This window comes from Lepisosteus oculatus, chromosome 27 (assembly GCF_040954835.1).
Source record: "Lepisosteus oculatus isolate fLepOcu1 chromosome 27, fLepOcu1.hap2, whole genome shotgun sequence".
NCBI lineage: Eukaryota > Metazoa > Chordata > Actinopteri > Semionotiformes > Lepisosteidae > Lepisosteus > Lepisosteus oculatus.
The window spans coordinates 7,005,434-7,020,613 of NC_090722.1; the positions used below are offsets into that span (position 1 = coordinate 7,005,434).

General features: G+C 54.5%; 1 protein-coding gene across 3 annotated transcripts; it reads right to left on the reverse strand.

The window, feature by feature from the left end:
• Nucleotides 1–726: 726 nt before the first annotated feature.
• On the reverse strand, nucleotides 727–15,180 carry cers2a (ceramide synthase 2a). Of its 3 annotated transcripts, none has more exons than XM_069185497.1 (11): nucleotides 14,621–15,180; nucleotides 8,371–8,544; nucleotides 7,938–8,055; nucleotides 7,320–7,438; nucleotides 6,282–6,339; nucleotides 6,055–6,105; nucleotides 5,657–5,749; nucleotides 5,331–5,459; nucleotides 4,487–4,593; nucleotides 4,017–4,170; nucleotides 727–3,249 (listed from the first exon to the last, which is right to left on the reverse strand). In XM_069185497.1, exons 2-11 carry the CDS (start codon nucleotides 8,541–8,543, stop codon nucleotides 3,091–3,093), a joined length of 1,161 nt encoding a protein of 386 aa, XP_069041598.1. In that variant the 5' UTR covers nucleotide 8,544; nucleotides 14,621–15,180; the 3' UTR covers nucleotides 727–3,090. The 3 variants fall into 3 exon arrangements, with proteins under 3 accessions (XP_069041598.1, XP_069041600.1, XP_069041599.1); XM_069185499.1 differs by lacking the exon at nucleotides 14,621–15,180 and adding an exon at nucleotides 14,445–14,539; XM_069185498.1 differs by lacking the exon at nucleotides 14,621–15,180 and adding an exon at nucleotides 13,897–14,368.

Genomic DNA, 15,180 nt, shown 5'->3' on the forward strand with positions numbered 1-15,180 from the left:
GACCGCGCGTGCAGACCTCCTAACTTCCCAGCACCTGACGGGGCCGCAACGTAATCAGAAGTAATCACCTCTCAGCTGCGTGCTCCAGTTTCACAGGGGTCTTGACCAGCCAGGACTGGGGCTGGAAATGGAGTTCAGGGAAGAACTGTCCTTTCTCCATCCTCCACTGGCTTCATTTTGACTGTGTAGGAGAGGAGCGAGTCCCAGGTGTACTGTATGTGCAGTGAACATACTGTATTGACTGGTTTATTCACTGCGTCCAGTCAGAGGAGTACTGTGGGCTGGGTGTGATCTACTCACTGGAGCTAGTGACAGGAACGTTTGGACTCCTGGTCTCTGTTCCAGAGAGAGACACAGCCCTTCTGTTAATTAGGATATTAATCTCACTGCCAGTCTGGGACAGACAGAGAGCTGTAAAGGAGCCCCAGTCTCACTGTGATCTGTGTCTCTGTTACAGATAGAGACACAGCCCTTATAGAGTCAGGATATTAATCTCACTGCCAGTCTGGGACAGACAGAGAGCTGTAAAGGACCCCCAGTCTCACTGTGATCTTGCCTTTAAAAAGTCTGAATATTTGCATTACCAAATCTAGCTGAATCCGTGGCTCTAGAAAGCAGCCAGAAGGAGTCATGTTTCATTATTACAGTGGGAAAGATGATTCCCCCAGGCTCGATTTCCTGAGCAGTAACATGGAAACACACTGAAATAAAGGCACCACGCAGCCATGGTCTTCAATCATTATTATTAACATTGTTATTGGCATCATCATAAAAGTTACCCCTCCCCCACAAAAGAACACTACACAATCAAGGTCTGGAGAGGTGCTCCGAGAATCGGGAGAGGAGGAGAGGAGGAAGAGGAGAGCGTGAAGAGACACCCGCACCCTGTTGTGGGTTCGAGAGAAGATTGGGTGAGGTGCTAAGAAGTTCAGAATTCCCACCTACCTGGGCAGCTTGCACTACATGCCCTAATTCGTAAATTAGTGTTCTTCAATGCAGCCTAGGCTGACTCTTCCTACTCCGTTTGAACAGATCGGACGGGTTCATGTGATCTCCTCTACTCGAAATGTACAGTAACTACCACCGTTCTCCTGGTGTAACAGCCCTGGGCCTTCACCACTGGACCAGCTGTCCCCCTGGTGTAACAGCTCTCTGTCTTCACCACTGGACCAGCTGTCCCCCTGGTGTAACAGCTCTCTGTCTTCACCACTGGACCAGCTATCCCCCTGGTGTAACAGCCCTGTGTCTTCACCACTGGTTCAGCTGTCCTCCTGGTATTACAGCCCTGTCTCTTCACCACTGGACCGGCTGTCCTCCTGGTGTAACAGCCCTGTGTCTTCACCACTGGTTCAGCTGTCCTCCTGGTATTACAGCCCTGTCTCTTCACCACTGGACCAGCTGTCCAGGAATATCATGGTTTAACCTTGAAGACAGCTGTATTACAGACAAGGCTGTTTAAATGTAGCTCCTCTGACCACTTCCTTTAGTATTTCAGTGCCACTAACCTGACTACACACACACACAGGTAACAAGGTCACAGTGCAATTCAGTGCTAGCCTGGTCTTTCATATATATAGTTTCATTGGCAACATCAGCCACCTTCATATGATTTCTCCACCAAAAATAAATCCCTGAACATCTTAAAACGAAATATACATTTCTAACAACTTTTAAAAAATCCTTTGGCAACCAAATGAAAAAACCTGTGATCCAGGCGTGTGAGGAACTGTCTACCTCTATCTCCTCCCTCCCTCTCTCTCCTCTCCAGTGCCTCATCTTCCTCTCTCCCTCACTTCTCTACCCCTCCATCTCTCTCCAGTGCCTCAGCTCCCTCACCTCTCTCTCCCACTGCCTGGGACGGCCGGGGGGGGGGGTGGTGATGAAGAGGAGAATGAGTCAGGGCTGATGGGAGTGAAGAAGAGGGAGGGAGGATGGAGGCGTGGAACAGATTCGTTAAGGCACTTGATCAAAACCGAATTCAACAGTAACACACAACTGTATTGCACAGAACAACTTGCACAAGTGACAACACTGATGAGAGAGAAACTCTTCAGAATCAATCGAGGGAGCCCAGGGCTGGGGGGTAATTTATCCTGGAGAGAGGGAGAGAGTCGGCCTGCCAGTCAGACTCCCAGTGCACAGCAGTCTGATCCACTCCAGGTTTTACAGTGCTGCCAGTCAGACTCCCAGTGCACAGCAGTCTGATCCACTCCAGGTTTTACAGTGCTGTCAGTCTGATCCACTCCAGGTTCTACGACCAGTTGCACAGTTCTGAAATTCTACTGCTGAGAACAGAAAAATGAAGCAGCTACACACACACAGTTTTGTAAAACTTTCATGCCACTCAGGAGCCTGAGCCCTGGACACCAGACACGGATCTTCGCGCCCTTGTACCGCCGGCAGTCTTCCGTGGAGACCAGGCCCTTTCCGAATCATCATTCCCCCTGCCTGTCTCTCTCTCCCTCTTTGGATGAAAAAATAGCTCCCAGTTTTTATTTTCTCGCAGATCACCATTTTATAAGGCACACAAGTTTAGCACTAGGCAACGCAGGTAAGTAAAGTGTTAATCAACAGATTGCATTATTTCTGTCCCACCATGAAGAAGAAAAGGGAAAAAAAAAAAGCTCTGGAATTTTCCACCGGAATTTATTTGGAGAGGAATTGTTTATCCACTGGAGGAGAAGTAAAGAATTTTTTTTCGGGTGGGCGGGGGGGGGGCGTATTTCAGGACAAGAGCAGGCCACGGAGCTCCGGAGCGAGACCGCCCGAGCCGAGCCCAGGGCAGGCAGCTCTCCTCGCGCAGCGGAGCTGGGGTTCGCCCCCGCCGCGCTCGGCCCGCCCGCCGCCTTCTCGACTGATCGGGGCGCTCGGACCTGCTGCACCCATGGGAGGAAATCCGTTTAAAACAAAGAGATGCGATAAAAAGGCAGCGCCCCCCTTCAAGTCCAGGGCCGCGCCCCGTTACTACTGACACCCCGCCTCCCGCGCTGCCCCCCCCCTGCACGCCCGCCCGCGCTGTGGCGAGGCGCGTCAGGTAGGGGGCGCCGCGCTGCGGGGCGGGGGACAGGGGGCGGGCGCACACCCACACTCCTATTCGGTCTTGCGGTGGTTGTTGTTGACGGAGGGATGCCCGTTCCTCACGGGACCGTTTTTGGGGGCCTCCTGTGCACCCCAAACTTTCTCCTTCTCCTCCTCCTCCTCTTCCGTGTTATCCGTCTCCTCCCGATCGCTCCTCTCGTCTTCCACACCCTGCCAGAGAACAAATCCCAAAGATTATTTTCTCCCGGATGAACAATCGGACTGTCCTCCTGGGTCGTTACAAAAGGCTGGCCACAGATGAGGGGACCCCGTTCAGTACTCAGTAACTAATTAATCCAGGGTTCTCACCCAGCTGGTTCCCCAAAAGAAACCAGGGTATCAGCCCTGCTCCGCACTCCCACCACCCTTTGTGCAAAGAAGCACTCCCTGTCCTGACTGCAGGATCTCACCCTGCTGTTTCTTGAAAGAAACCAGGGTATCAGCTGACCAGTCTGTTCCAGCCTCCCACCACCCTTTGTGTAAAGAAGTGCCTCCTGTTCTCAGATTTCAACGCACGCCCCTGTGTATCACCGGCCCCTTGGCACTCGTTTCTGTCCCCAGTGCTAGAGCCCTGTACACCTGTCACACAGCACCACGCCCCGGTTTCTCTTCTCTCTGTCCCCCACTGTGTCTGGAAGACGGAGCCACACAGAGCCCTCAGTCTCTCAGGAGCAGCTGCTTCAGGCTCAGCGGTTCTCTCCTGATGTCTGCGGGCTGTGTCTCTGCTGCCCGAGTGTCACACTCCTGTCCCCAGTGGGTGTCATCGGCCTGATGCTGGCCCGAATCGGTCCGAGTCTCTTTCAGTCTTCTACAGCGTTTGTCAATTGTCCCGTTGAGGTAGCGTCTCCGAACTCTAGCACAGTGCAGCCAGCCGTAAACCCCTACCCCCTACAGGGCCTGTTCCACCCTACACCAGTCCCTGGTTCCCTTTCCGGTACCTTTCCGGTCAGGAACTTGGCGGCCATGCGCAGGATGAGAGCAGCCCAGAAGATGTGGAGGCACTGCAGGATCAGCAGCAGCCCGTTGAAGAAGTAGTAGCCGAAGAAGGGAGGGTAGAGCTGGACAGGGTACACCCAGGTGCAGTGCAGGATCCTGCGCAGAGAAGAGGGGTACATGTCGGTCACGCCCCAGAACCGGGCGCTCCTCGCTCGATCCGAGCGGCTCGCGCAGCGGCCTCTGGAGAGGAGCCAGGGTACTGGCTTCAACAATCCTACTGGGGGACCGGGCCGCCTGCTCCAGACTCCCACCACCCTCTGTGTAAAACAACGCGCTGAGCAGCGTCTCGAAATCGCTGCGGCGAATCGGTGAGCGACTCGGCCACGGGGGCGCTGCGGCGAATCGGTGAACCAATCGTCAAGCGCTGCCGTGGTGCGTGGCGAGCGCGCGAGTCCACAGATCAGACTCTCACCAGAAAGGGAAGATGACGAGCCGTGTGATGATGAAGACCACGGCGAAGACGATGAAGATGGCGTTGCAGGTGTTCTTCCAGCCCGCGTAGTTAAACATCTTCGCTGACTGAGAGAAAGAGAGAGAGAGAGATGGAGAAACGCACTGAAGGACAGGTTCGACAGTCACAGCTTTCAGGCTCTGAAAAGGCTCGAAGAGGGACCTGCCGCCCAGCTGCCCCTCACTCTGGTGAGAGAGCGACTGGACTGAAGCAGGAGGAGGAACAGTGGCTCTCTGTGGGAGAGTCTGATGCTCCCCATCACCCACTCACACCTGGCAGGAGCTGCTCACTCACAAATACGGGAGCCAACTCTTATCCAGCAGGAGGAGGAGAGCAGAGGGTTCCGAGAAGCTGCTGGGAGTAAAGCACTTAACTAAGTTACTTAAAGTAACCGGGGTGTTTTGGAAACGGAGGTCGTAGTGCAAAGTCTAATCCATTAGCAGATAAGTTACAGCACCAATCAGCTGAGCTTAAGGGATCAGCTAGGGCACAAACAACAGAGAGACGGGAACACTCCAGAACCAGACTGAGAGCTGCCGGTGTACTGCGTTAATCACGACGTCCCTTCACTTGTTCAGTCACAGAATTGCTTCACATTAGAAATGTAGAACCGGTGCTGAAAGGCACTGCAGTGACACGCCGCCTCCACCAGAGGGCAGACCTCAGAAAAGATGACAGTGGCTGCAGTGACACATTGCCTCCACCAGGGGGGGGGGGGTCTTTCTGAAAATAGAAAGCTCACAGGGGAAGAAAGGAAGGGACAGAGAGAGAGAGGGAGACAGATGGGACGGGGAGGGAGATGCACCTCTAGGAAGTAGTCTGAGGAGTCGTGGACGAACATGATGAGGGTACCAGCCCGGATGTAGTTGACACACCAGGAGAAACTGATGAGGATGATGGTGGCCACATGGTGAACGATCTGTTCCTTAAAATCCTAGAGGGGGAGGGAGAGAAAGGATGATACAAGAGCAGGAGCAGTACAACACACTAGAGCGCCCCCCTCTGGGAGAGGAGCAGTACCGCGCTCTAGAGCGCCCCCCTCTGGGAGAGGAGCAGTACCGCGCTCTAGAGCGCCCCCCTCTGGGAGAGGAGCAGTACAGCAGGCTGCAGCGGGACAGTGTTGTGCCTCACCTTCCTCTTCACGTCCGACGCCACGCTGAACAGCAGGGACCAGTAGAAGCCCAGCTCGATCATGTAGTACCAGTACTGGGAGGGCAGCATGGTCTGGGGGCAGGAAGAGGACAGAGAATTAAACTACAGTTCCCATGAGCCTGAGCAGCCCTGTCTCTGGGGAGCGGACGTCACATCATCCCCGCAGCCAGGGCGCCCCCCCGCACAGTCCGACCCAACACCCTGCGGTGCTGAGGTGTTTCAGCCTGCTCCACAGTGTGCTCGGTGTTGTGTCTCACACAAGGTCCGGGCCTGGCTCGCCGCAAGGAAGAGGCTCGAGGCCCCTGTGTCTCCAGACACAGAACCGAGCCGCCAGCGGACCTGTCCAGCTGGGGTGAAGATGCAGGAGGTCAACGTACCAGCGTGGGGAACCCTTTCCAGACTTCATTCAGGTCATAGAACCAGGGTTTCTGAGAGGGAGAGAGAGGGAGAGACATGACTTGCTGGCATGCGATGGAGAAAGAGAGGAGCAGAGAGAGAGACAGGAGCAGAGAGGGAGGGGAGGGAGAGAGAGAGACAGGAGCAGAGAGGGAGGGGAGAGAGAGAGAGACAGGTTAGAGGTGGACGAGAGGCGGGAGGTACTCACATCAATCAGGGCCCCCAGGCCAGCAATGAAAGCAAGAAGGTAAAAGGTAAATCTCCAGCTGAAAGAGAATCAGAGCCTCCAGAGAATTAGACACTCCAGATACACAACAGACAACACACTCACCATCTCACAACACAACTACAACCAGATGCACCTAGCATGGCCTGGGCTAACTCCACAGGCCTGTCTGTGGGTTCAAACACACAGGGAGAGAGGAGAAGGACAGGGACCCAGGAAAACAGAGGGGGACAAACACAGGGAGAGAGAGAGGCAAGGAGAGAGAGGCACAGGGACACTGGGAGAGAAGGAGGAGGGAGAGAGAGGCACAGGGACACAGGGAGAGAAGGAGGAGGGAGAGAGAGGCACAGGGACAGGGAGAGAAGGAGGAGGGAGAGAGAGGCATAGGGACACAGGGAGAGAAGGAGGAGGGAGAGAGGCACAGGGAGAGAGGCACAGGGACACAGGGAGAGAAGGAGGAGGGAGAGAGAGGCACAGGGACAGGGAGAGAAGGAGGAGGGAGAGAGAGGCATAGGGACACAGGGAGAGAAGGAGGAGGGAGAGAGGCACAGGGACAGGGAGAGAAGGAGGAGGGAGAGAGAGGCATAGGGACACAGGGAGAGAAGGAGGAGGGAGAGAGGCACAGGGACACAGGGAGAGAAGGAGGAGGGAGAGAGAGGCACAGGGACAGGGAGAGAAGGAGGAGGGAGAGAGAGGGATAGCTGTTATTTCTGTTTGAACAGAGAGCCTGTTGTTCATCAAACAGAAGCCCATTTTCCTGACTGCAGCTATTCTGTCATCCTGCACTACAGTGACACACATGCAGACACTGGGCTCAAACTGCTGTGTTGTGTGCTGTTGTGCAAGTGTGTGTCACACTGGGCTCACACTTCTGTTGTGTGCTGTTGTGTGGGTGTGTGACACACTGAGCTCACACTCCTGTGTTGTGTGCTGTTGTGCGGGTGTGTGACACACTGAGCTCACACTCCTGTGTTGTGTGCTGTTGTGTGCTGTTGTGCGGGTGTGCGTGCAAGTGTGTACCTGGCCTCTCTGAACTTCTTGAGCAGGTTGGGCCGATCCTGGTTCCTCCGGCGACGGAACCAGCGCTGGGCCTGTCGCACTGACCAGCCCGTCTGCTGAGACAGAGTCTCCACTTCACTCTGAGAGAGAGAGAGACAGGGGAGATCACTCCACCCCCCATCAGGAAGAGCAGGCCCAGGGGCCAGACCCCTCAGGTGCAGGAGGCAGGAGGCCTGTCCGGGCCAACGCCCCGCTCCGGCTGGGGGTCAGGCGCCTGGGCCTCTCTGGAGCCCAGGGGGACAAGGCCAACTGAAGCTCCCCCAGACGAGAGCAGGGATCTGACACTGAAACACCCAGCCCAGCGGATTTCTTCAGAATCCCAGGACACCAGTGAAAACTACAGGGAAGTGTGTTTAAACAGGAGAGCGGGGGGGGGGGAGGGGGGGCGGTACATCTTTACACAAAGAGTGGGGGGAGTCTGGAACAAGCAGTCCAGCCGTGTTGCTGAAGGCGATATCTGGTCTTAGTACCCGATCCTCAGAGCTACAGGCTACTAGCCAGTGCCCTTCATGAGCGAATGTCCAGGTCTGAGAGAGGGGCCTGCTCTGCCCCCCACGCGCCCTGTAGGGGTGCACTGACCTGTGTGGGGTGCTTGGAGCTGCTCCTGTAGAAGGACTCCAGCACCGCGTTGGGCGTCGCCCTCAGCCTCACCCTCTCTCGGACGCTCAAGAGACGAGCAAGCGGAGTCCCCACGAATCTGAGACACACGGACACACACGGAGACACAGTCAGCCAGGATGCCTGCAGGAGCCACTCCAAGTTTACACTGGTGTCGATCAGACTCCCAGTGCACAGCAGTCTGATCCACTCCAGGTTTTACAGTGCTGTCAGTCAGACTCCCAGTGCACAGCAGTCTGATCCACTCCAGGTTTTACTGTGCTGTCAGTCAGACTCCCAGTGCACAGCACTCTGATCCACTCCAGGTTTTACAGTGCTGTCAGTCAGACTCCCAGTGCACAGCAGTCTGATCCAGTCCACAGTGTGTCTCCGTTTCATGGGCAGTGACACTCACCGCTCAAAGAGCTGTCTGATGACCAGAAAGAGCAGGGCCAGGGGGATGGTGACCCAGAGATCACTGGTCTTGGCATAGACACGGCCATCCCGGTCCTCCAGGTCAGACCAGGTCAGATTATAGGGCAGCCACAGCCGGTCCCACCAGAACCACTCGTACACTGTATGAAGCATCCTGGGACAAAGACAGAGAGGGTAATACATTCACTGCACTGAGAGAGAGGGGTTCATACAGACACACTGACTGACTGGACACTCCAGTACATTAACACTGCACTGAGAGAGAGGGGTTCATACAGACACACTGACTGACTGGACACTCCAGTACATTAACACTGCACTGAGAGAGAGGGGTTCATACAGACACACTGACTGACTGGACACTCCAGTACATTAACACTGCACTGAGAGAGAGGGGTTCATACAGACACACTGACTGACTGGACACTCCAGTACATTAACACTGCATGAGAGAGAGGGGTTAATACAGACACACTGACTGGACACTCCAGTACATTAACACTGCACTGAGAGAGAGGGGTTCATACAGACACACTGACTGGACACTCCAGTACATTAACACTGCACTGAGAGAGAGGGGTTCATACAGACACACTGACTGGACACTCCAGTACATTAACACTGCACTGAGAGAGAGGGGTTCATACAGACACACTGACTGACTGGACACTCCAGTACATTAACACTGCACTGAGAGAGAGGGGTTCATACAGACACACTGACTGACTGGACACTCCAGTACATTAACACTGCACTGATAGAGAGGGGTTCATACAGACACACTGACTGACTGGACACTCCAGTACATTAACACTGCACTGAGAGAGAGGAGGGGGGAAGAGATGACTCAGATCCTGTGAGTGTTCAATCCACACATGTCTGGAATGATGCCCTGCCCAGTAATCTCTCTGTCCCACCCTCCCCACCTTACTGGTCTTTAAACCGATCAAATCCAGCTGATGTCATTCGATCACTCGAGAGCTCTGGACCCCAGGGGGGCGAGTGGGAGCCCAGAGAGAACAGCAGGGGCTCAGGACCCCCACACACACACCCAGAGCAGACAGGGCTCTGTGCCCCAGACCCAGAGACGGCCCTGCCAAGACTCACAGAGAGCAGATGGACTCTGATCGGACAGCTTCCAACAAGACAGAGAGAGGCAGCACTGCGCACGCCGCACACCGACACCGAATACACACTCACACACTGAACACAGTTACAAACACTGACACATACCCACTGAACCCACACTGACACCGAATACACACTCACACACTGAACACAGTTACAAACACTGACACATACCCACTGAACACACACTGACACCGAATACACACTCACACACTGAACACAGTTACAAACACTGACACATACCCACTGAACACACACTGACACCGAATACACACTCACACACTGAACACAGTTACAAACACTGACACATACCCACTGAACACACACCGACACCGAATACACACTCACACACTGAACACAGTTACAAACACTGACACATACCCACTGAACACACACTGACACCGAATACACACTCACACACTGAACACAGTTACAAACACTGACACATACCCACTGAACACACACTGACACCGAATACACACTCACACACTGAACACAGTTACAAACACTGACGCACTCAGTCACAAACATTGAACAGTCACAAACACTGAAACATACCCACTGAACACACACTCACACACCCACTGAACACAGTCACACACCCTGACACATACCCACTGAACACACACTGACACCGAATACACTGAACACAGTTACAAACACTGACACACTCAAACACTGAACAGTCACAAACACTGAAACATACCCACTGAACCCACACACCCACTGAACACAGTCACACACCCACTGAACACAGTCACACACCCACTGAAAACATGCTTGCGTATCCAGATAATTACACACTGAACACACTCATACACACTGAACAGCTTCCAACAGAACAGAGGCCTCACTGCAGACGCCAAGACACACAACCACACACAGACACTGACCCACACTGGGGATTGTGTGTTCAGTGTGCGTCTAACAATCACGCACAGACACTGACACACCATCGTACACTCACACACCCACTGATACACACATACTGAACACACAATCCTAACAAACTGACACTTACACAATCAGACACACAGACACTCACACCTAAAAGACTGAAAGATGCAGGCCGTCCCACACACGGAGACCTCCACCGAGAACCACACCATTAAAGACAGAGCTGTGACCCCAGGACGCCAGGCGACAGGACATGTGTGGGGCGACAGGCCTGTAATCAAGCACCACAGGCCAGATGGGGCTCCAGACAACCCCCAATTAAGTGGGGCTACAGTAGGCATGGGGGGTCACCAACCGCAGGCATAGGGCAATTAGAGGGGATTGTGGTTTACATGCAACTTCAAACGATCCTTAGAACTGTAATACAACTGTCACTGTACAGACACTCAGTCCAGCTCCTCTGTATCTTCTCATGAACACTCCTTCATCATCATCAGAGCTGGAGAGTCGCTGTACAGACACTCAGTCCAGCTCCTCTGTATCTTCACATGAACACTCCTTCATCATCATCAGAGCTGGAGAGTCGCTGTACAGACACTCAGTCCAGCTCCTCTGTATCTTCACATGAACACTCCTTCATCATCATCAGAGCTGGAGAGTCACTGTACAGACACTCAGTCCAGCTCCTCTGTATCTTCACATGAACACTCCTTCATCATCATCAGAGCTGGAGAGTCACTGTAGAGACACTCAGTCCAGCTCCTCTGTATCTTCACATGAACACTCCTTCATCATCATCAGAGCTGGAGAGTCACTGTAAAGACACTCGGTCCACAATGTTCTCTTACAGGACAGGATTGTGAAAAAAAAATTAAACTTCCTCTGTCCCATCTCCTGCTCCAATCCCTCTCCTTGATCTCCTGCTCTAATCCTGATTCCTCCCTCTCCATCCAGCACTCTCCGTTTCCCTGTCCTGCGTCAGCTCTCCCTCAGATTTTCCGAAGGAGAACTGAAGAGTCAACACTGCCCCTGGATGACGGCCCTGACTGGGAGAAAAACCACGGAGCACTGCGGAGCACGGCGCCCCCCAGCTCCTGTCCTCGCCCCAGCGCTAATTGTCCTTCTTACTCATTGCTCCTCCAGAGCGCAGACTCAGCTCCTCACCACCAGCAAACAGCAAACCCAGCCCAGGAGCAGAGACCTGCAGGCCAGGCCTGCTCATCCCACCATCCAGGCGAACCAGCGTGTTCAGAGTGTCTGGAATTGGAAAATTGTCCTAGTTTCCCCTAATTTCACTGCATTTCTACCTGTACCTCACCTTATTTTACAGGGCTTTACCTCACTGTACCCTGATCTCACTGGGCTTTACTGAACTGCACTGTGTTTTTACCCTGATCTCACTGGGCTTTACTGCACTGGACTGTGTTTTACCCTGATCTCACTGGGCTTTACTGAACTGCACTGCGTTTTTACCCTGATCTCACTGGGCTGTACTGCACTGCACTGCGTTTTTACCCCGATCTCACTGGGCTGTACTGCACTGGACTGTGCTTTTACCCTGATCTCACTGGGCTGTACTGCACTGGACTGTGCTTTTACCCTGAACTCACTGGGCTTTACTGCACTGTACTGTGCTTTTACCCTGATCTCACTGGGCACTGGACTGCAGAGAGGTGCTCTGTACAGTCCTGCTCTTGCTCGGGTGGGGATCCCCTCCAGAGCTCCCCAGGGATCAGCTGTGGACAGTCAGCTCAGCACCGGTGCAAATGCATGGTGCCAGACCACCACGCCTACAGTTTCACAACAGCCTTCATGCTCTTGTGATGCAATCGCTGCAGTGAAGGTTTTGCAAGGTTGCATGCCTGTGTGTCATAGTATGACATTACAGTGACTTACTCCCTTCAGCAGCTCCTGCGCCTCACTGCAGACTCCTGAGCACACTGCCAATTACCTCACCCCCTCCCCTTCACTCCTGCACAATTACTGCACCTGCTAGAGCAGTACCCCTATAGCAGCACCCCCTATAGAACCCTGCTGCGTACAGGGCGCTGACTCAGGGATCTGTACCCCTATAGCAGCACTCCCCTATAGAACCCTGCAGCGAACTGGACGCTGACCTGAAGCTGTACCCCTATAGCAGCACTCCCCTATAGAACCCTGCTGCGAACTGGACGCTGACTCAGGGATCTGTACCCCTATAGCAGCACTCCCCTATAGAACCCTGCTGTGAACTGGACGCTGACTCAGGGATCTGTACCCCTATAGCAGCACTCCCCTATAGAACCCTGCTGCGAACTGGATGCTGACCTGAAGCTGTACCTCTATAGCAGCACCCCCTATAGAACCCCTATAGTAGTAGCTTATAAATCAGTGTAAACAGTGTAAATCAACACTCAACACGGTCTTCAAAAGCAAACGTGCAAAGTCCAGTTTGCACAATTAACCCTCCCCCCGCCAAAATATTCACCTTTCTTACCCCGTGTTGCACGAAGGCGATATAATAGGAACCCGGGAGCGATTCGCTGCGACCCCGGCATCTGTACCACTATCTCACTGTATCAGTGCACCTGGATCACTATCTCACTGTATCAGTGCATCTGTACCACTATCTCACTGTATCAGTGCATCTGTACCACTATCTCACTGTATCAGTGCATCTGGATCACTATCTCACAGTTTCACTATTCAATTCAATTCAAGGTGCTTTATCAGCATGACCGATGGGTACAATCAGTGTTGCCAAAGCAAATAAAAATAATAAAATTCACATGGAACAAAACAAAAAATAACAATAATATAAAATCTACAGACATTTTACAACAAAGACATATCATACAATATTTACATATGCTGCAGACAGATGGAGCGTTATTGGGACTGTTTCACTGCATCTGTATCACTGCCTCACTATCTCACTGCATCTGTCTCACTGTCTCACTATTTCACTGCATCTGTCTCACTATCTCACTGCATCTGTATCACTGTCTCACTGTTTCACTGCATCTGTATCACTGTCTCGCTGTCTCACTGTTTCACTGCATCTGTATCACTGTCTCACTATCTCACTGTTTCACTGCATCTGTATCACTATCTCACTGTTTCACTGCACCTATATCACTATCTCACTGTTTCACTGTCTCACTGCATCTGTATCACTATCTCACTGTTTCACTGTATCTGTCTCACTGCATCTGTATCACTATCTCACTGTTTCACTGTATCTGTCTCACTATCTCACTGTTTCACTGCACCTATATCACTATCTCACTGTTTCACTGTCTCACTGCATCTGTATCACTATCTCACTGTTTCACTGTATCTGTCTCACTATCTCACTGTTCACTGCATCACTGAATCACAAGGAGACCCTGCGGCTACACAGTAAGAAACGCCGCCAGGGCGAGAGCGCAGCTACGAGCCGCTTGTTGGCCTAGAAACCAGTCTTTCAAGCCGAGAGACCGGAGGCCCCCGCAGGGCTCACCTCCCTCTGCTGGCCCGGGATACAGCATAGCGGACCCGCCCGCTAACCGGAGGGAGGAGGGGGGGTCCTCTGGATTCAGGGGCGTGAGGGGGACCCCGCTTCGCTGCCGGGAGAGCCCCCCCCCCAAAGGGACGCTTCGTGCCGGCTTGAAGGAGAGGGACAGCCCCGTGTCTGGTGAGCTACACGTCACGGCTCCCGTCTCTCCTCTAGTGACGGGGGCCCGGGCTCGCGGAGACACCCAGGGGATCCCCGCTACTCCCCGGGGGTCGGGGGCACACAGACACCCCGGCGTCCTCGCTGCAGCCTCCAGCCGGGGCTGGACACGCGTCTGGCGGGGGTTTACTCCCGGGAGAGCCCGCACACGGACCTGCTCTTGCGCCCACGTCTCGCACGTCCGTGACCTTACACAGCCGAGAGTGAACGCAGCTGCCCACGCCCCGTGACTGCCCACCGGGCACCGGCGCGACCCGAGACGCCCGGATGACGAGTGAAACAGCCCTTCCGTGCCCACGCACGACCCCTCCGCCTCTCACAGGCAGCGCCGTTACCTCAGGGCGCCGGGCGGAACAGCGGAACAGCCGACCCTCGACAACAACAACAACAACAAGGCGTGCTCCGAGCGCTCGCGCCGGCTCGCGCGGGTGCGGGTGCGTGTGCGCGAGCCGGCCCGGGGTCGGACCCGCTGCGCGTGAGCCAGGGAGGAAGATGGCACCGCCGTACTCACGTGTCGGCTTCCGCGCGGAGGAGAGCCAGCAGGAAGGCGAGCTCGCGAGGCGGCTTTCACGGGGCGGCGGAAGGGGGGGGGCGGTCAGTACGTCGGGGACTGAAGATCCACCACAGGCCCTCGGCCGCGCACGGTCATGTTCCGGTCCAATCCGGCGGGTTCGGCTCGGGAACTGAGCACGCAGCGGCGGGCAGGACTTTGCCCCTCTCTCCGGAATCTCAGTCTGTTTTTTTCTGTTTCGCCGTTTCCGGTGGTTTTGCCCTCGTTCACTTCAGCTCTCCTCCTCCTCCTCTCTCTCCTCCCCACCCCCCGAGACGCCGAGAGAAGTCCGCTAGTCTCCGGGCTCGCCCCACGCGGGCCCGCCGGCTGGTCACGCGATGCGGCTGAGAGCGGAGCGAGACCCCCAGGCCCCTCCTCGCGGTCCTCGCTGTGTCCCCGAAGAGCAGCTCGCGGTTCCGGTGCGCGACGCGTTGCGGGAGCAGAGACCGACTGAGCGAGAGGGAGGGCGCGCCGGAGGGAGGGTGCTGTAACAGCGGTGACGTTGCCGTGTAGCGGGCCCC

Coding starts and splice junctions, on each gene's coding strand:
- cers2a (XM_069185497.1), bottom strand. CDS start 8,543: ATGCTTCATACAGTGTACGAGTGGTTCTGGTGGGACCGGCTGTGGCTG. Junction 6,340..7,319: donor AAGAAGTTCAGAGAGGCCAG/GTACACACTTGC, acceptor ATTCTCTTTCAG/CTGGAGATTTACCTTTTACC. Junction 5,460..5,656: donor CGTCGGACGTGAAGAGGAAG/GTGAGGCACAAC, acceptor CTCCCCCTCTAG/GATTTTAAGGAACAGATCGT.